Here is a 19,521-nt window from a genome sequence, read left to right as displayed (position 1 = left end):
CACGTCAAGACAGTGTGCTACAGAGCAAATATACACCAGGATAAGAACCAAATCACAGCTTCAGTGATTGAAATGCAAGAGTTTCAGCAATGCACCACTAACTGTCCTTTTTCTATCTATGTCGGCTTGTTTCAAATATTGAAGAAAGCTCGTTTTAACTTATTTGATTGAAAACAAATTGGCCTTCCACCATGTTACATACAAAACCACAGTGTCCTTCACTTGTTTTCTTTAAGAGTGAAAGAAAGGTTGACTGAAAATGATCAAAAGACGGAAAGAAAAGACAGGACTCCCTAAACCACGTAACTGAAATTTTCCTCTAAAGTCAAGTGAAATTTTCTGGATCAATCACACAGGACTTTGATATTGAATTGCAAAATTTACAGTTTTTGTACGAGTACTTTTGTAAGTATGTGTGTGTGTGTGTGTCTGTATGTGCTCGCATGTTTCCTTGTTTGTGTGTGCTTGTGTAAATGTGATGTTTAGTGTGGTTCTTCTAGAAAACTTGATTGATACACATTTGTGTTAAAGGCGGTATAAATTCTGTCAGTCAAACTGAACCTTTTTTATATTTTGCTTTGAGGCTTGGCAAACACTTGATTTACTGTAAGCAGCTAGACATAAAAATAGTCATACTATCATTCATACTTAGTGACTCAGTAGGAAGAGTAAGTACGCAGAGACTTATAATCAAAATCACTGGTTTCACCTTTCTTTTGAATTTTGAAATATATCAAAATGAATTACAGTTGAGACAGTTAAATCATATCTTCATAGACTCTCATTAAACAAAAAAGTCAATATATTGTCAACATTTGGAATCAACATAAAGGTCATATCAATAAAAAGTTTCATTCTTTACAATAACCACTAAACACAGACAAGAGACTAAAGAATGTACAAAATATATTTATATTTATGAATTTGAACTGAAAGACATTTGTAAATAATATCTATTGATGAAACCAAAGAATGCTTGAAATGGCAATGAAATGACAAGAGAAAGTATGCACTGTATGTTTGCAATGAAATTGTTTTTCAATAAATTTCTAATCTGCAACTGTCAGTGGTATATGGAGACCTTTGCTTCTCTCTCACACACACACAAACTTGTTTCCATCACTTAAGGGGACATTACATCGACATTAATGTCCTGTTGACTCACTTTAACCTTAATCGTGACCACTACATGCCTAATCCTAATAATAACCCTAACCTTAACCTTAAACTGTTAAGCCTCAATTTAAATGATTCATGTTGTGGGGACTTGAATTCTGTCCCCAAAAGGAGGATAAGTCCTCACAATGTCACTGATTTACCCACCACATGAGTATACACACACACTGTGTGTCAAGGTAAATACTGTACTTACTATGTTACAGAACATGATACACAGTAAGGGTATCAGCATGGGAAATAAGATGTGGGTTTCTACTGACCTCAACACTACCATCTTTCTGTGAATTGTGTATGTGCCACATCATCTTCAAATAAACTGATTACACAGATTTGTATAGTAATATGCACCATGTGAGTACAAGATAAACTTGTATGTAATTAAGGTATTAATTTGGTAGTACAATAAAACTATTTTTGAGCCTCAGGATTAGGCCTAAATTAAGGACCTTATCATTTCAAATTCAGAACAACAAAAAAGTGCCTTTATCTGTATGTTTTTAAATTCAGTTTTGTTAACATCATGGCAAAGAATCACAGAACTCTTATTTTGATATTCTTTTTTTAATTTTTTTATTTCTCCTTCTTACATACAGACCTATACTGTATGTTGATATACACATGGAGGGATAAGTTTTAGGTTAGTTGATGTCAAGTGTCCTTCCTTCAATGCTTTTTCTGTTATAAAATATAAACTTGCTAACATTTCTTGCTAAAAGTGCTGTGCTGTCATAACCCCTCAGAAAATCTCCCAGCCACTCATATATCTGGATTGCATTATTTTAATCTGTGTGTGTTCGTATCAGTGAAACACACACTGAAAGTGCTACTCTGTTCCTCAGAAGGTCTCACACTCTGTGTCCTGTGTGGAGCAGATGGCACAGTGGCAGTGCAGGGCCATGGGATAATGGTAGAGAGGGGAGACATCAGGCTGGCAGCCTGGCAGCCGGGCAGTCATGTGGCGGGTACGGCTGTATGTACACACACGGTGGTGTCGCTGGATGTAGGGGGGATCCGGCACTGGTTTCTACAGGGTTCACACAGGTACACACAGGTTACAGGTATAACCTTTGACCTCTGGGACTGAGTTGCACTTTTGAGTAAAAAAGATAAAACAAATAGATAAAAAGCTACATGCTTAAAATGTCATAGGTCACAGACAGAATTATTATGAATAATGCTAATGTTTTCTGTCCTAGTTGACATCACACCTGAGGGTAATAAACCACAAGAAGTCTGAAGGATCACAGCTGTTAGCAGTGTAGGAGTATAGAATAACTGATCTTTAGTCTGAATAGTCTTCTGCTTGTAACAAACCTTAGTGACCATTTAGTCACACCAATCAGGTTGTGCTGATATTGTTAGGGATGGAAACAGAGCAACATCTAACTCTGATCTTATCAATCACTTCTAGTCTTTTTGCTCTTTGTGATATAAAAGAGCCCAAGTTGCTTTTTGGATCATTTGTCCAGGTTTTGTGAGAATGTGTTGAAGACATGTTGATTCATGTTTATTCTTTACTTGGAAATAGGTAGTTTGCAAAAAATAATAACTCAAGGTCCATTTACTGACTTTCTCCTGAGCTTTCAAAGCCAGCTAACTGTCCTCTGTGGAAGGACCATCTGAGGAAGATTGTGAGATGTGGTTAAAAGCCCCAGGATAAGCAAGTAAGGGGACCTTGACTTTCCATTTTTTGTTAAATTAACAAACTCTATCCACCATGGAAGACTGTGAGATACAGGTGAATGCTCCAAAAAAAGATAGTAAGTGGATCACGACTTAAGATTTTATTTTTTCAAAATGAGCAAACTCCACCCACTGCGACAGACCATGAGATACAGTGGAAAGCCCTGGAGAGAAAAGTAGTAAGTGAACCTTGAGAAGCTTTGTGTTTTACTGACCTTCTGCCATGTGACTGAGTCATCTCTGATGTTGCTTATTCAGAGCTATTTCTCCTCTAAAGAGTCTGACTGAGCCTGACCCACTAAACTTGGTTTTTCAATTACTCTGAGGTGAAATATGAATCTCTGCAAACCAGAACAATTTCAGTAAAAATTCTCTAACCCTCCCAACTTGGAGGGATTTGAGTATCTTTTATGACAGTGACATATGGGTCAGAGCTGAGAGTGGGTCATCAGCCTTCTTATGGTTTGGGTTGAGTCCTGGGTCATTAATCATTCATTTAATGTTTCATAATTCCAGTATTATGGAAGCTTTCAGAAATAGCAATGGAAAAACTGGGACTTGGCTAAATGTGACTGATGTTCTGCTTCTTTACTGCGTGTGTTCATGTGTGTGTATATACATGTGTATGAGCGTTACCTCCCAGGTGTGGCACCGCCCCCAGCAGGCCTCCGTGGTAATGCGTAGCCCCTTGCAGCCAGGCTTCTGGGCCACGAAGGAGAACTCTCGCACGGCGCAGCCTCGGAAACCGTGGAGTGTCGTCGTCGTCACGGTAACGCACACGGCTGCCTCGGCAACCAGGAGGAGGAGGAAAGTGATGGACAGCGGGTGGAGATGCATGCTGGGTATGATGGATGGAGAGTGAAATTAAGACAGAGGGTTAAGTCAAGTAACTCTGATGTCCATTATTCACCAGCTACAAGTGTGATATACTAAGAGTGGGTTTACATTGTTAGTGAGGAAACAAATATCTTCTTAAGTAAAAAGAATGAATGTTATCACCGGTGAATTATTGGGATTTAAAATAACTTACTTACTACTACTACTACTATTACTCCTACTAACCTAAACAGACTTAAATGTTTGGTTTAGTATCTTAAAATAGATAAATGTTTACATGTGGGTAATCTATTGCCAATAGCTGACATCTGTAGGAGAAGGTGATCACCTTACAGTGTGACATTCAGCATGACTCACAACTCCCTCTAGTGTCTATTTTTGCTACTGCAGGCAAAAGCACCACTGTAAGAAAGTATTCACTGGCAACATAACAGAGTCAAAAATTATACTTTCAAACCAAAATGTAATAAATAGATAAACAGTGTTAAAACAGAACCATATTAAATGACCTATCTGATATGTTAGTTACTTATTTTCTGTTGCATGAATCAGAATTGAGTCAGTTCCCTAATGCTCTTAGAGGTATCTGCTTCATTATGCTGCACATTTCCAAGCAAACCACTTCAACTGTCCTGAAACAACTGGAATCACATCAGCTCAGCTAGACTGCAGAATGTTTCACTCATTATAAGAAACATAACACTGAAACAAAAATACTTTCTGCATGAACAGAATGATGTGGAAAGCTGACATCAATAACACCACTGTGTTCACTGTGAGTACAATCACTATGGGCTATGAAACTACACTGAATGTGATGTAAAGCAACCTACCAACATAATTATATACACATTTTGCCCCTAAATCACTTCAAGTCTCTTAAATTGAATTTTTAGTCAAAGTCTAATGCTACATAAATGTCCTATCTTACTTAAGGTATGTTTAAAAAATACCCCTCACCTTTTCAGCTGAAGATCTTGCAGAGATTTGAGCTGCTGGACTCCTGTGTCTCTCTGCTCAAACAACCAGTGAATGGAACCAATCTGTCCTTGTTGTTGTTTTTAGAAGGCCATTAGGGCGGACGGACACTCTGACATCATAGCAATTACAATGAAATACCATTAGAGACCCCAAGCCAGAAATAATGGATACTCCCTGGAAAATACTGATGCTTGTCTATGTTTTCTTAACCTCAGCCTGTATCTCTCTGTGTGAGCGTGTGTGTGTGTGCAGTTCTTTATCCAACTGGTCTACTCCCAGTGATGTCAGGGATGTCAGGGACCCTCTGAAACCACAGCTACATAAAATACACACTGTCAATAACTTTGAAAAGCCTTGTCAGTTTTAAAGTTAAGGGAATAAACCAAACAATGAGAACTTTTCCAGAGGAAATGTCAACTCTGCTGTTACGTGGACATTTAAGTCCCACACCATACCACAATTCATGCTGTTTTAGCTCTGTTTTGGTCTCCACCAACACCTGAAAGAAATAGCAGGTTATTTAGCTGCTAAATGTTTCACTATTTTCACCAGACAGCTGCAAACTTTGTCCATCTTTTAGCTTGGTGCTGGGCAGGTACTCTATCGTTAGTTTATCAGGGCTTGTGACAGGAAATGAGGTGTGGTAACAGTGTAGGTTGGGGGCTAAAACAAAGAGCTAAAAAAGGCTTAAAAAAAAAAAAACTCTAGAAGAACTAAGGGGAACTGTTGGGTGCTAATTCTTTGTTCTTCACTACAGATACAACTTTCAAATTACATGAAGTCATAAAAATATTGATTAGTGCACCTTTAGCAAGTTTTGGACATCATGACTCATCAAGTATCAGTGAGAGGAGCTGGAATTATACTCTGCTGCAGAGACAAAAAGGGTGACACAAAAACAGCACAGACTCCCTGAGTGTTTTCTCAAAGTGAAGTTTCATTTTTAGCACATAGTTTTTTTTCCCTCCATTCTACACCCCCCTGTAATGGTACGTACAGTAGTAAGCCTCTCTACATTCAAACCCCCCCACCACTGTGTTGGTCCCCAAAATATACATCTTCTTCTTCTGCATCATCTTTATCATCTTCTCTAAGGTTTTTCTTCAACACAACAAACACAGACCATTGGGCAGACAGTGCAAATCTAGAAATTCAGTGAAATTGCTACGTAATGCGGTTGTAGGTTTCGGTAACGTTATATCTTCATTGTTACTGTTGCTCTGACTTATTGCCATTCTATCGTGTCTAACTCTATGTCTTTCCTCCTTCCTTTCTCCTCCTCTGTTTTTATCTTTACTGGCTGCTTTCATTAAATGCATTCACACCTCCCCTCAGATGTAAAACACTTCTTTAAATCTGGCCAAAAATGACCATAAAGAGGAGATGTGACAGTGAATGAAAGCAGTGTTGATGGCTGTCTGTGAGGCGATACCAGAGCTCTCTACGAACACACTCTCTTTTCTCGCTTCCTGTTCTGGAGCAGTTCTAGAATGGACGACAAGATTCTAGAACTGAGGAATATCACTGATCAATATCGTTGAGAAATTCTACAACAGTGGGGAACTGGGGTTCTATTTTCCCCCGAGTCAGCTAATAATGTATGAATAAGCTAGCCAAAACAAAATCATAAAGTAAGCTGAGTTTTTATGACAGCGAGGTCAAGTTTAGTCTGTTTTCGGGTGTATTTTTGAGTGCTTTCTGCCTGAATCACAACAGTGTTTGAAATCCAACTAAATGGGAAGGTTTTTTTTTTTTGGCCTACAGTGAAAGCCTCATGGTGTCTGCAGGTGCAGGTTTTTTATGTGTTAACTGGTATGAGGCTACAGTTACACCTAATCCATCGCTACAGAAAAAACTGAGAAAAAAATATACAGCACTGATATAGTAGTTCCTAAGAGATGGGACCCTAATTATAAATTTGAGTGGTCACAAATTAATTCAAAGGACAAGAAAATAAAACACCTTAGTGTTACACAAAAGTCTCTAATTGTCTTGCTTTTCATAAATGTTTTTGCTCTTTTGTATTTTTGCCGATTTGTATTTTTGAAGCTGAGTACCCAATTGAATTGCACGCTTGCTGCCTTGTTTTGTTTTAAGGGTTAAAATAGCTGGGAACCAGTACCATATGTATAAATAATTTTAAACTCAGGCTCCGATTTCTAGCTTTTTCCGGAGCTTTCAGTCCTATCTCACAGTCTTCATCAACAGATAGTTTGCTCAGTTGTCATGGAGATGGCTCAGGTGCCATCATGTGACAATACATTCTGAACACCAGTGACCACGTGACCGAAGTTCCATACCTTGGTCACGTGATGACCACTGAGCTTTATCCGGGACAACCAAGCAACTCCATCCTCTGATGAAAGCTGTGAACTGTACACTGCAGAAAAAGCTAGTAAGTGAACCTTGAGTTAAGTTTCACTGTCGACGTGTGAAGGCAGCAAATCCCTTTTGTACAAAGACGTAGCAACGGATTATGTGTGACCACAGCTGTGAAGTCAAGTCAACCAAACTCAAGCCAAACTTAGAACATAAATCGTGACTCTTGATAAATCACTCATTAACAACTCAATAAAGCTTTAAATGTAAATGTGGGTTAGGATTTCAAAGCATTGCTGACTCAGGCATGATTTTAAGTGAGTGTTTTGAAAAACTGCTGGTCTGGAGAGTTTTTGAATGTTTGGTTACGAAGCAGCCAACAGGTATCTCTGCGTATCAAGCATCAAAAAAACAATCAATCAATTTGTTTCACGATACATTCGGATTCAAACCCTGTCCTTCAGGAAGGAGAGAAGGAGAGAGAGAGAAAAAGAAGCAAAGAGAGAACTGTTTTCTCTCGTTCTCTATCACTCTATCTACGCACATCTCCTGCTCACTGATTCACTCACTGGTTATACACCAACACGCACGCGCGCACACACACACACACACACACACACAAGCGCACACACACATACACAACCTGACCATCATCTTCAAATAAGGTTACATTTCCTGATCAAATAGAAAATAAATAGCATCAGTATCAGTTTTCCACAAAATGAACAAGATCATACAAAAACCAAGAAAATAAACAACATAATTACAAAGCAAAATCATTTTTCATCAAATAAATGTACACAGAAAGTACCTTTAAGACAATGTGAATATCAAGGACGCAACAGGAGTAAAAACAAGAGTGGGGGGGGTAAACATTTGAGTGTGACACCCACTTCTTGTTAAACCCCCTAAAAACACACAGATTATCCTGAAAGAATGAAAATATTGCTAAAATAATTTTTTTCTGTTTTTTTTTTCCACCCTCTCTTTATCCCACCACTCTATCATAATAATCAGACAAGAATAAACAGATTTTTGTTGGTTCACACCGAAAAAGTTATCATCGTCATGGTTGCCATCTAGCAGCGTCAGGTCTGCTGAGCCTAAAGGAACAGACGCTCGGGGTTCAGAAATCCAACTGGATTATGGTGTTTTTCTTTTGGTTCGAGACACGTGTGGTGCACTTCATTCATCCTCTGGTAACCGCTGTGTTGGGCGGAGCGCACTGATAGGCTTGGATTCATTTTTGCAGGGGTGGCTCTAAACTTCATCTTGATCTGTGGCCTTGGCACAGATTAGTAAATTTGTTAAACCAAAACATTCTCAAAAACATCAAAAAACATCAAAATTAAAGGTCCCCTGTGGAGTTTTTGACCAATAGTTGCAGTATAGAGCGGTGTTGTTATGAATGGGTCCTCCTTTTGTCTGCGTTGCACATGAGCATCATGCCACTGGGTTTACCCTTTTCCATTGACAGTTGGGGGCACTGTTAGCTAGCAAACATGGATGTAAACAATGCAAAAGTTTGTTTGTTTTTTTTTAAACTGGCTTCGCAAGTCTTTTATGAGTAAGGAGATGCATTCAGCACATCTGTTAGGCCTGAAGAATACACACAATGTGATTTGGTGAGTAACACACTGAACAGAAACATAACAAAACTCCACAGTGCACCTTTAACAAAAAATTACATGGAAACGTCCTTTAAATGTGGAATGTTTTTGGATTTTTATGCAGTACCCCTTTAAAGTCCACCCACCTCACCACCAACATCCAAACTTTCAAAATAAAAGAAAAACCGACACCACAAATCCAGTTCATTCCTCCCCTCTTTAAGGTCTGTTAAAGGGGAATGCCGTTGAATTACAGCACTCACATTATGGCCTCATACAGTTAACATGTGATGTGAATTCAGAATTCGAGCCGGCCTTCCCCTTTATGGTATCTGCTACACTAGTGTTTCTCCCATAATACACTACAGAAATATCCAGAGACATATGTATATATATAAAAACATTATCATCATCATCATCATCATCAGTAGTACTTAAGAGTAGAGTAGAGTAGTAGTAGTAGAGTAACAAGTAAGAAGAAGGAACATTATTGTACTTTATATCGTTATCATCTTCAGTGGTTATTTAAGCTTGGGGGGACTTTAGGCTCATCCTTTGGTGGAACCCAACAGAATGGGAGAGGAGTTAGCGCCAGAACCAGCTCTGTGAGCGAATATGTGTGTGTGTGTGTGTGTGTGTGCGTGTGAGAAATGTTTTGGTGCATCAATCAGTTGTTGGTGTGTGGGATTTGTTTGACCTGGATACACTCTCAGTAGCTCTGTCTTCTCATATTTACAGTAAATATGTGCCTGCATTTGTGTGTGTGTTTGTGTGTGAGGGTTTTGTGGGTCTGGTCTGTGCAGCAATAGTTTTGGGACATTTGTGTGAAATTGCTTCTTTTGTTTATTAATGTCTTGTGCTATCCACGCATGAAATAAGCATCTGTGACCAAAAGATAAATACGAGGCCACAGTACAGACTTAATGTTAACAGGTTAAATGTTAAGACAAGTTAGACACGTGTTAAACTTGGTTAGTGTTGCACCGAAAGAGAAATTTCATCTCTTATTTTGAGGCAGGTTTGAAGCAGGCCAGCTACCAATTTTAGGTACTGACCTGCAGTTTAATAAACCAGCCATTACTTAAAATGACAGTCTGCACTTTTGGACAATATTCATCTTCTGATCTGCAACATAATGTGTGTACAGCAAAAAGTGAACCAGTTTCACACAATTTTGTCAGGAAAAAGGTACTCTTTTTTTTTTTTTTTTTACCTTGGATCACTGAGTTTGTGCACTTTTTTAATAAAAAGCTCCCCCCTCGATGATACAAGATAGAAAAACAAAGGATTTCTTTTGTACCTTTCTCTGTCTCCCAACACTTTCACCATCAACTGCATGTCTTCTCCCTGTCCCCTAACCCCTGTGTTATCCAATCGCTGTGGAGCGGCACCTAGGTGGCGCTCTCCCCGGCTCCAGAGGAGGCCCCGCTGGGTTTGGGCTCGGGCTGGTCGGAGTGAGCCGTCTGCGGGGACGAGGGGGTCGGCGGGTCCCCTCTCTCGCCTCGCTCCTGGAGGTTGCGCTGGTTCCTGGCAGCCTCGGTGAGCATCTGCATCCGGCGCTCCTGGTGCTCCTCCAGGCCTCGCCAGAGCTCCGCACGCTCCCTCTCTCGCTTCAGCTCCCTGGAGAGGCAGGCCGGAGGAGAGAAGGGAAAAAGAGAGGGAAGAACAAAGAGGAAAAGAGAGGAAGAGAAAGGGATTAAAAGAGGGAGAGAACCTGATGCACAAGCTAATGATGCATCCAGTGACTTGAAGGCAGCACATTTATACTTCTCTCGCTTGTCGAGCAGAGGTTGTAGCGGTTGTAAAGACTGCTGAAGTGAGAAATGGAGGGTAAGGAGAAGAGTGAAAGAGAATGGTTTGAAACGAGACTGAGAAAAGAAAAAAATAGAGTTAGAATCACAGAAATGTTTTGATTCTTATTACAGCCCTTTAAATTCCTCAAAACTGTTCCCTGGGCTCATTCTTTCTAGCTTGTGCAGAAATATGACAAAATAACAATTTGTACAACCTTTACTTGTAATAGAGCATTTTCATATTGCATTATTGCTACATTTAGAATCAGAATACTTCCTCTACCACTGTCAACTAAAACTTACTATCTCTTTCTGGAAATACTTCTACCTCTAGCTTCTTACCTGGCAGAGTTTAATACTGTGCTTTGGTATATTTGCTTCACATTGGTAGATATATATCTGTGCCTAATTAGTTAACTACTACCATTGTAACTACACTTGTCCATTTTATATCCCACCATGAAGCTTGTGGGTTATGGAACAACAAGAGTTGGAACATTTGTCCCCTGAGTTTGTCTTTAAGACAGTGCTTCTCCACAGACTTGGTACAGATTTACTGGGGTACTTATGTTGCTGAACTAATCCTTTATTCTCCAATAGTATCTTGAGTTTGAAACAGTAATGAAAAAGTGGAATCATGATGTGGTCCGTGTTCAAAAGATGACCTAAGCGATACATGCTTACAATGTGAAATATAATGTGATGGATAATGGAACAAATACTGTCTAAAACATGACTTAAGCGCCTTCTATTTCCTCCTCTTGTTGTCACTGTTGTATCCAGTGACACAAATACACACACACAACGAGAGTGAGTCATACTCACTTCTGTTTCTCCACTTTGTAGGAGGCAGTGAGGTCATCAAACAGCTTGCTGTTCATCTCCATGAAGGTCTTCAGCACGTTGTAGATCAGAGACACGATGGTCCTGGAGGGACGCAGATAAACATAATTAATCTGGCTGATTATCTGTCCCATGAGATCGTGGGTTAGGAGACAGAGAAGCCTGTGTTTTGGAGGGAGACCGACCCATTGGCAACCATATGTGTTGCTTCATTCATGTGTTCCTGCTAGGTTATAAGCCTGTTATTTGATAGGAGGCTTGTAAAGAGCTTGACACAGCTGTGAAGCTAAATGTTGAGTAATCTTCTTACGTATTAGCAGCAGTGGAAAGTAGCTAAGTGCATTAACTTAAGTTTAATTTTGAGGTGCTTGTACCTTATTTGAGTCTTTCCATTTTATGCTACAAGAATACATGACCTAAAGAGGGACCATGGATGATTTTGGTGTCTGTGAGCAAAAATGTTTGTTTATTTCCTCCCCCAAAACTGGCACACATTGCAATGGGACCAAACTGTACAGCTCCATTTTTACTTCAGCTCTGACTGCAGGGTGTCAGATGGCTTTTTTAACTGTTGCTTTTTTCCTTACATAAGTTGACCAATGGGCCAATCAAAAACTTTTCAAAAGGTCCTCACTGGTCCCAGTTTGAATGTTCAGTTGCTGAGTGAGATAAGGGACAGTGCTGGTGCTTTTATCCTGCTTTAAGCTCCCTCACACATTTCTCCCTCTGATTGGACAGAGGACTGACTGGAAGTGCTGTAAAATGCAGTTATTTTCCATCCAAACAGTGGTAGAGTTCAAGGTTACACCCAAATTGACCAGAGGCTAAAAACAAAAGCTATGAATGGAGTTAATTTGTGTGTGTTTGTGTTCATATGTCCCACTGACTGGTTCCAGTGCTCCTTGGAGACTCTGTAGAGGGTGGCGAATACCAGCGGCAGGATGACTTGACAGTTCTCCTCTATCAGACTGAGGATGTATTCATTGTTCCAGAAGTAAAGAGCCCGCTCCGCTACCTGAAACACACACACACACACACACACACACACACACACAGAAGGGCAGACTTTCATTTCTCAAAGTTCTGCTGTTATTTTTGAAGTTATCCTCAGTGCTAACTTGATCATACTTTCTGGGATTTGAATGTAAAAAGGGTTATAGTGTTAACCTGGAAGTGAGGGCTGGAGATGCAGGCTGCGATCTGTTTGAAGAGCGGCTCTTGGACCCTAATGAACTGAGATGGCTCGATCACATCCAGGATCTCCTCGATCTCCCCCAGGAACATCACCTAAACACACATACATTTTTTTAAAACAAGAAGGACACAAAAAAATTGCTAAGATGCTCCCAGCTATTTTTCATCAGTTATCTCACCTCTTTCTGCGTGCAGGTTTTTGGCCAGTACTTGAGCAGCCCTCTGATGATCTGCACAGAAAATACCAAACACATGAATAGAAATAAACACCACAGCCATTAGCTCAGCAGGGTAGCTGGCTGGCTGGCATCCATCTGTACTATCTCCATTAACATTCATACTCTGGGTAGTGTATCAAGAAATGTTGTTAACTCCATACTGAGTCTCATTCTTACTGTTCTGATATTGATGAATGATGAAGTAGGTTAGAACACAATTCTTTAATTCAACTTCTGACCAGCAGAGGTTACACTGGTGAACTGATGGGCATGTGACTGAGAATAATATTAAAGAAAATGTTTAGTTTGTTACAACTTGAGTCTTATTTTTGTAATTTTATCCATCATTTTTATCAGTTATGATAACACTGCACTGACTAAAATAAATGCTGAGATCTGAAATGTTGGTAATAATCCCTAAAGAACAGGAAAACTATACAGGGGAGAACATAGTTAAATCAGTTTGTTTTTTTTTCCTTGATGGATGTTTACAACAGACAGGCTGGGTAAAAAGTTCACTGTCCACCTTCGATCTCCAAATTATTTTCTTCCATATAAGTTCTTCTAATCTCAGGGTTTGTTAAAAGCAGTGGTAACAGTGCATAGCCCAATAATCACTCTTCTTTAAGCTCTGTTTGGGTCTCCACCAACCCGTGAGAATCAATATCTGACTCTTCTGTTGTCCACTGTGTTTACTTGCTAGTCTCTAACTGTGTCTCTCTGCTGTTTCCTACTAGTCAGGTAGTGTGCACTGAATTTATTAGAGCTATTTCACTGCAAACAGAGTGGAAACAAAGTTGTAGGCTCAAAGACCAAAACAATTAGCTGAAAGATGCTAAAACATTCTGTCGAGCTAAGGGGAAGTGCTAAGTTGCGTGATTATTCTCTGTGAGTCCATCACTACGAGTGATCGCTCACATCAATATAACCACTTGAACCACTGCTCGCATAAAAATTTGGCTTAGCGCAGCTTTAAAACTTTTATGGAACTTTTGTGATTGTCCTATCGGACTTTCTTTAACCAAATAACCAAAACTGCACATACACACATTTAACAAACCATTAGTATCTGATTAGTAAGTGTGTTAGAAGGATAGTAAGGTGATAAAAACCAGTCTTACATATTCAGTGACCGTAGCATCTTTCTCCATGAACTGCACCACACAGTAGGCCAGCTGTAAGGACAGAGGATATGTGGTTAGAACACACACACACACACACACACCAATGCAAAAACACTACACACACATTCCCTGAAGCTGTCAAGGAGACAGGGGGGATCTTAGCACTTATCCCTCAGGATTACACACTGCTAAAGATCGGAAAGACAGGTTTTCCGAGGGGAGATGTGTGTGTCACAAGGGTGTCTGTGAGTGTGTGTGTTTGTCTAGTTCTACATCAGCTCTTGTCTCCTCTTGTATGATCCGCAATCATTTCCCATTATTCAGCGAATGTGTGCGTACGTGTGTGTGCGCATGTGTGTGTGTTTTGCGGTTGCCCCCTCCACCCAGGCCGGTTGCCGTGGCGAGTGGGCACCGTGGCGACGGAGACTGTGTGTGCGTGTGTTTACTTCGGAAGGAGTGATGTCACACACACAAAGTCCCTTCAGGGCAATGTGAGATAGAGTTTAGACCTCTTGTCTCTGCCTCTGTCTTTTCTCTTCTGTCCTATTTATACCTTTGCCTAGTTCACAGTATTTATGCACTGGTCCATTTTACGACTCTCAGATAAGTGTGTTCAAATGTCAATAAACTGAAAGTATGCAAGACTCTGCAGTTTTATAGTCACAGACTGCAGAGGCAGTGTACTGTCAGATTGTTGATGGTTGGTCTTTATCTTTTTGTAGGACAATCAGTTTTTACTTTCTTTCTTCTCTTTTTTTGTTGTTTCTTTCTTTGTCTCATTCTTGACCTGTAGCTCCATTGTCTGTCTCCGTGTCTGTCTGGCTTTTACATCTTCCACAGCTTTCATCTTTTTTTTTCCCCTGTCTAATCCCCTTCCCTTGTTACAGTGTACCTTTCTTGTTTTTCTACTCCACTCGCTCCATCCCTAACTTTCCTGTCCTTCACTCACACCACAACATGGTTACAGAAGCACAGGGAAGAAGGGAGCGGAGGCTAAAAAAAGGGACCGGTGAAAGCAGGGATGTCAAGCTTGAATAAAAAAGAAAAGCAGGAAAAGAGAGGAGGATTAGAATGAAGGTGCTGAACGGTCAAACTATTTAAAGCATTAACGAAGCATTAGAGAAATCACTTGGGGTAAATATGATGTTGGATTCTGTTGTTAGGCCGGACTTTGTGGGTGCAGGAGGCTGTTGTTAGGCTAAGGATTATGAACACAGTACTCTTATAAAGGCTGAGATTTTACCAATATTGATTTGTCAAGGTGACAGGTCAAATTAGGCTCTATTTTGGGGGATGAAGTCATCTAGAGAGTTCTAATACTGGCCTCTTGCCTGTGAATTTGTTACGACCTGCACACTTAAAAGTAACCTTTGTCCAGCACTGTACAAACATGGTTAATCATAATATGGTCAAACTGAAATCTGAATTCTCCTCACAGAAGCACATTACAGCCTGAGCACTGATTTTCAACAGCTGACCATTAGAGATTCAAGACATCTATCCCTTTACAACACTCAACATTTGGAAGGACCCATCATGCTGAAAGGGGAAGCAAACAAGCTAAGCTCTCAGCATTGAGTAGCTATTAAACTTCGGCAATGAATGCACTGTGATTCAAACATGACACAAAGTAACAGAGTCACAGAGTAACATACTAAAGTGCCAAAATCATAAATGGGACCAAACAAAAATGGTGTATGGCTCTTCAAACTGAAGTGATATCACAAGCTATTTTTAATATGAACTAAACAGATACATGCACCAATCAAATCAGACAACTAACATCATCAGAGAGAACCAAAAAATGACACCTCCTGGAAACACTAATGTATGGAGTGCTTACACAGCAGAAAAAGAAACTTACATTTCTCCTTTTTGGAGACTCAATGTGTAAACAAGTCTAAACAAACGGTAAAGATGTGCTCACTGGTTTCAATTCAATTTCAGATGAACTTTTAGAAAATGAGAATGCAATGCATTTGCATTTGGAACCGTGATGTGTAACCATGTTGTGGCTACACACTATAGCTCCAACAGCTGTTGTTACAATTCAGTGACATGAATGTAAATGAGAAAACCTTTCACAGACTACAGGAATGATGATTCAAATGTGTTTCACTGTGCTGAGAAACCTTTAAGATTATAAAAAGGTGCTGCTGTGATATTATAGTTTGATATTTAGATCCAGAACTGGGTCACTCCTGCGCAGCCACACCTACTGAGTGCAAAACTGCCGTCCACTAGCACTGTTTCCCCCGTGACCCTGTCAAACTGAGTGTGTGTTTGAGTGTGTGAATAATGCATGTGTGTGAGCCACAGGGAGAGAGATGGGGAGGAGAAATGTAGGGCACAGTGATGCTGAGACCCAGAATACACAAGCACTACCACCCACACCACCACCCACAAACACACACATAAAAACACGCACAAACACATACCAGAGACCAGTTTGTGAAGAACAAACTGTACCTTCTGCATAATCAAATAATGTGTGGCACAAATAAAATGCAATGGTGCACACACACATGAGCTCACACACACAATAGACTGTCTACCATCTGTTTCATCAAATATTATGATAACTCAAACACACATACTCATACACAAGCAGACAAAAACCAAAGACACACAGTAATTCAAAAGGTGAGTGCATCTCTCTGCAGTATCTGTGACTTAACTCTGCCTCCTAGTGGTAAATGTCACACATTGCAGAAACCACTAAACATTTGTAGAGCTTTGTTTTGAGAGGTATTATATCATATTTACTTGATTTATAGGTTTTATACCTAAACTTGTACTGATTGGAGTCTCTAAAGCCTACAGTAACATATGTCTCAAACAGGTGAGGAGCTGCACATTAGCCTTAAGAGAGATGGAAGTAATCTAGGTTGGATTTAATAGTTTTAGTTTAACAAGATATAAACAGAATTTCAGTGGCCTTTACACCCTGGCAAACACTAATCAGATGTTTTTTGGTTTAAAATGGTAGAAATGATGTGTGGCACAAAATATCAGCTAGCAGCATCAGTGTTGGCCTTCAAAAATCATATGAACACGTGGAAAAACAGTGACAACAGATGGATATAGGAATAGATAGCACATTTTACTGTTGCATTTGTCATGTTACATAAAACATAAATGAGTGTAAAGAAAAAAGAAACTGGTGGAAAGGCTAGCCTTTCTAACGCAATCTAATGTGTAAACAAAGATGTTTAAAAGACAGAAATTAAAGTATTGGTGTATATTTTGTGGGGATTATATCACTGACCTGTGCGTGGAAGATGGAAAGGGACTTCGCCGTGTGCAGCGGGATGAGGACCCGAACCAGGAACTGCTTATGTTCGGCCTTCAGAGGCAGGGCAAAGCCATTTATGATGCTGGAGAAGAGGACAGCAGTTAACATTACAGTACTTTCATTGTCAATTAATCTTTCAGTGTATTTTAAATGAATCAATTAAACCTTTAGAGTGCTATGAAATGTCTAAAGAAGTTTTAAAAAATGCTCATCATTCTCTCCCTCAGGCTGACCACCAGTCCAAAACCAAAAGATATTCACTTAGCAAGATACAAAACCAGTGCTCACATTTGAGAATTTCACTTGATAAATACCTTAAATTGATTAGTAAAATTCAAAAAGAAAACTTCAAAAGTCAGTTGATCGGTGTCAAAGTATCTCAAATATCTCACCACAGGAACATGTACTGTTAGTCACATCTTACTCCAAAAAAACTGCCAATTCACATCTGCATTCGTCTGTGTGGTGGAGTCTATTTTTGTTCCGAGTTCATTTCCAAGTGACTGGACAAACGCGTGGTCCGCTCTGTTCACTACTCCACTGACTGACATAGTGCTAGTTCAGCCTACAGATAGAAAAGTATGAGCAGCAGCGGAAGAGTGGGAACTAAACTTGGAAAGTATGACGCTTATTTAGCAGCACTCTGAGCTGTTTGTCAGATTTATATTTGTGTCTCTGCATCAGTCAGCCTACCTGTCTGATGCAAGACTGTCTGTCCGCCTTTATTTTCTATCAGCATCTTTGTCTGTTTAATAGAACATTCCTTCAACAATATCGCACTCCTGCTGTTCCTCTAATCTGTCTCTCTGCCTCCCTCTCACCCTTTTTCTGAATACCTCTGTCTTCGTTCTCTCGCCCATCTCTCTCTCCTTCTCTCCATGTGTGGGAGGAGCTATAAATACCTCTGTTACCACCAACATGAATACAAACCTCTCTCTCCTCTCCTGCTCTCCCTCCTCCCTCTTTCCTCCACTTCTGACTCACTAAGTGCTCACTCACTCATCCTCCCTCCATCTCTATGCATCCCTCCATTCCTCCCTCTTTTCTCACCTTGGATTCATCCTCTCCTCTACCTTCATCGCCCTTCTCTCCATGAACCTGTAATTCTCAAACCTCAAAGGTCATCGTCTGCGTTTGATCTCACTCTTTGATCACTAACAGGTGAAATGGCAGGTACAGGTTAGGAGAAAAATGTCTGTTTTTGAATGAATCTCTTCATCCTTTATGTTGGAAAAACCTAAAGACGCAGTAATATCACTTTTGCTAAAAACAAATCAGTCATTTAACCAACATTCAGAAAACCCACCCCCACACTCTCTAAAAATCTTTACTTTCTTCTATGTTTACCATCAATACAGATTATTTAAAGGCATCTCTGTCTCATTAGTGTTGCTTCGTAGTATCTTTGCTTGTTCAGTGACATTGCTGTCCTTTGCTCACCTCTGTAAATATGATGCTGGTAACATGACATAGCTGTCACTGTGACTGTGTGGGCTCAAAATTATTCTACTCATGTAAAGTAGCTACATCTGATACTAGAGGAATACCTCCTTTGCTTCGTTTCTCCATATAAGGGGTGCCTGTCTGTGGACTTTACCGTTATAACCACAGTAAGCAAATTTAATTTTTTTACACTCTGTGCACAAAAAATGCAACAGTCATGTTTTCAATTCAATAATTAGGTATATATAATAGGTCACCACTATAGACAGTGTGTGTGCATATTTCCTAAGTACTATAAACATTAGGGACAAAGGTTATTGACAGATAAAGTGCTGCAATTCAGTCTTTATATCTCCTGTCAGAGTCACTGCTTTTAGTGTCAGAAAAGGGAACAAGTTATAACTACAGGATTCCTATGCCTGATCAGACTGTAGAGAATCTGGTTAAGAAAATATTATGACAGGGAGTGTTGCGACATGATTTATTAATACAGTCATATTGTATTAATATGATGCGGAATGCTACAGGAGTTAATGTTATATAGTGCTGTAGCATTTTGAATGTGCTATCACAATTTTTCACATTTAGAGATGCTTCTTGTTGTTTTTTTTGCTGTTTTTTTTTTTTTATTTTATTTCCTGGATTTCCAATTTGTCAACTTGCTGATGAGACGGACAGCAGCCACCACAATGTCCTTGAGATAAAAGCATATTCTCTTCTTTCTGTTTGAGAAAGAAGGCACAAACACAGGAACTGACCTTTCCTTTCCGTGCAACCTACCTAACTGGCTAGCATGCTAAGATGCGATCTTGGATTATTTCTCAGCACCAAAGTGAAGAGAAGAGACAGTGTTAACAGCAGCTAGCTGGTTAATTCAGAGTTACCTCTGTGGTGTTTCGATTCTAAAAATGTTCCTCAGAAAAAAGACAATGACGAGCAAATCAACTGACACCTTTTTCTTTGTGGTTGCTCTAGACATCAGGAGCCTTCTAACAATGCTAA

At 39.8% G+C, this 19,521-nt stretch overlaps 2 protein-coding genes across 4 annotated transcripts in view; both read right to left on the bottom strand.

Annotated features, from left to right (window-relative positions):
• Positions 1-1,417: 1,417 nt before the first annotated feature.
• LOC108888778 (glycoprotein hormone beta-5) lies at positions 1,418-5,517 on the bottom strand. 2 transcript variants are annotated; one of them, XM_018684945.2, is made up of 3 exons: positions 4,660-5,517; positions 3,499-3,700; positions 1,418-2,203 (listed from the first exon to the last, which is right to left on the bottom strand). In XM_018684945.2, the coding sequence occupies exons 2-3, from the start codon at positions 3,697-3,699 to the stop codon at positions 2,015-2,017; spliced, it is 390 nt and encodes a 129-aa protein (XP_018540461.1). In that variant the 5' UTR covers position 3,700; positions 4,660-5,517; the 3' UTR covers positions 1,418-2,014. The 2 variants fall into 2 exon arrangements, with proteins under 2 accessions (XP_018540461.1, XP_018540462.1); XM_018684946.2 differs by having other exon boundaries at positions 3,499-5,517.
• An 80-nt stretch (positions 5,518-5,597) lies between these two features.
• The window catches only part of ppp2r5b (protein phosphatase 2, regulatory subunit B', beta), a 37,094-nt gene continuing 23,170 nt past the window's right edge, over positions 5,598-19,521 (bottom strand). The window contains exons 7-14 of one of the 2 annotated variants that reach the window (XM_018684935.2): positions 17,050-17,158; positions 13,779-13,832; positions 12,619-12,669; positions 12,413-12,532; positions 12,133-12,260; positions 11,228-11,329; positions 10,377-10,477; positions 10,109-10,229 (exon numbers count right to left, since the gene is read on the bottom strand). In XM_018684935.2, the coding sequence (XP_018540451.1) occupies positions 10,222-10,229; positions 10,377-10,477; positions 11,228-11,329; positions 12,133-12,260; positions 12,413-12,532; positions 12,619-12,669; positions 13,779-13,832; positions 17,050-17,158 (673 nt within the window). In that variant the 3' untranslated portion in view covers positions 10,109-10,221. Of the gene's footprint in view, positions 10,230-10,376; positions 10,478-11,227; positions 11,330-12,132; positions 12,261-12,412; positions 12,533-12,618; positions 12,670-13,778; positions 13,833-17,049; positions 17,159-19,521 lie in introns of both variants that reach the window. The other variant, XM_018684934.2, reaches the window with a different exon arrangement.

Source organism: Lates calcarifer, linkage group LG14 (genome assembly GCF_001640805.2).
Source record: "Lates calcarifer isolate ASB-BC8 linkage group LG14, TLL_Latcal_v3, whole genome shotgun sequence".
Lineage (NCBI taxonomy): Eukaryota > Metazoa > Chordata > Actinopteri > Centropomidae > Lates > Lates calcarifer.
The sequence above is the reverse complement of the archived record's forward strand: the minus strand, read 5'-3'. Positions and strand labels throughout refer to the sequence as shown.

Excerpts from the sequence above, each read along its gene's own strand:
- LOC108888778 (XM_018684946.2), bottom strand. The coding sequence starts at position 3,699 with ATGCATCTCCACCCGCTGTCCATCACTTTCCTCCTCCTCCTGGTTGCC. Across the intron at positions 2,204-3,498 it reads GGCGGTGCCACACCTGGGAG|AAACCAGTGCCGGATCCCCC; the intron begins GTAACGCTCATA and ends TGAACCCTGTAG.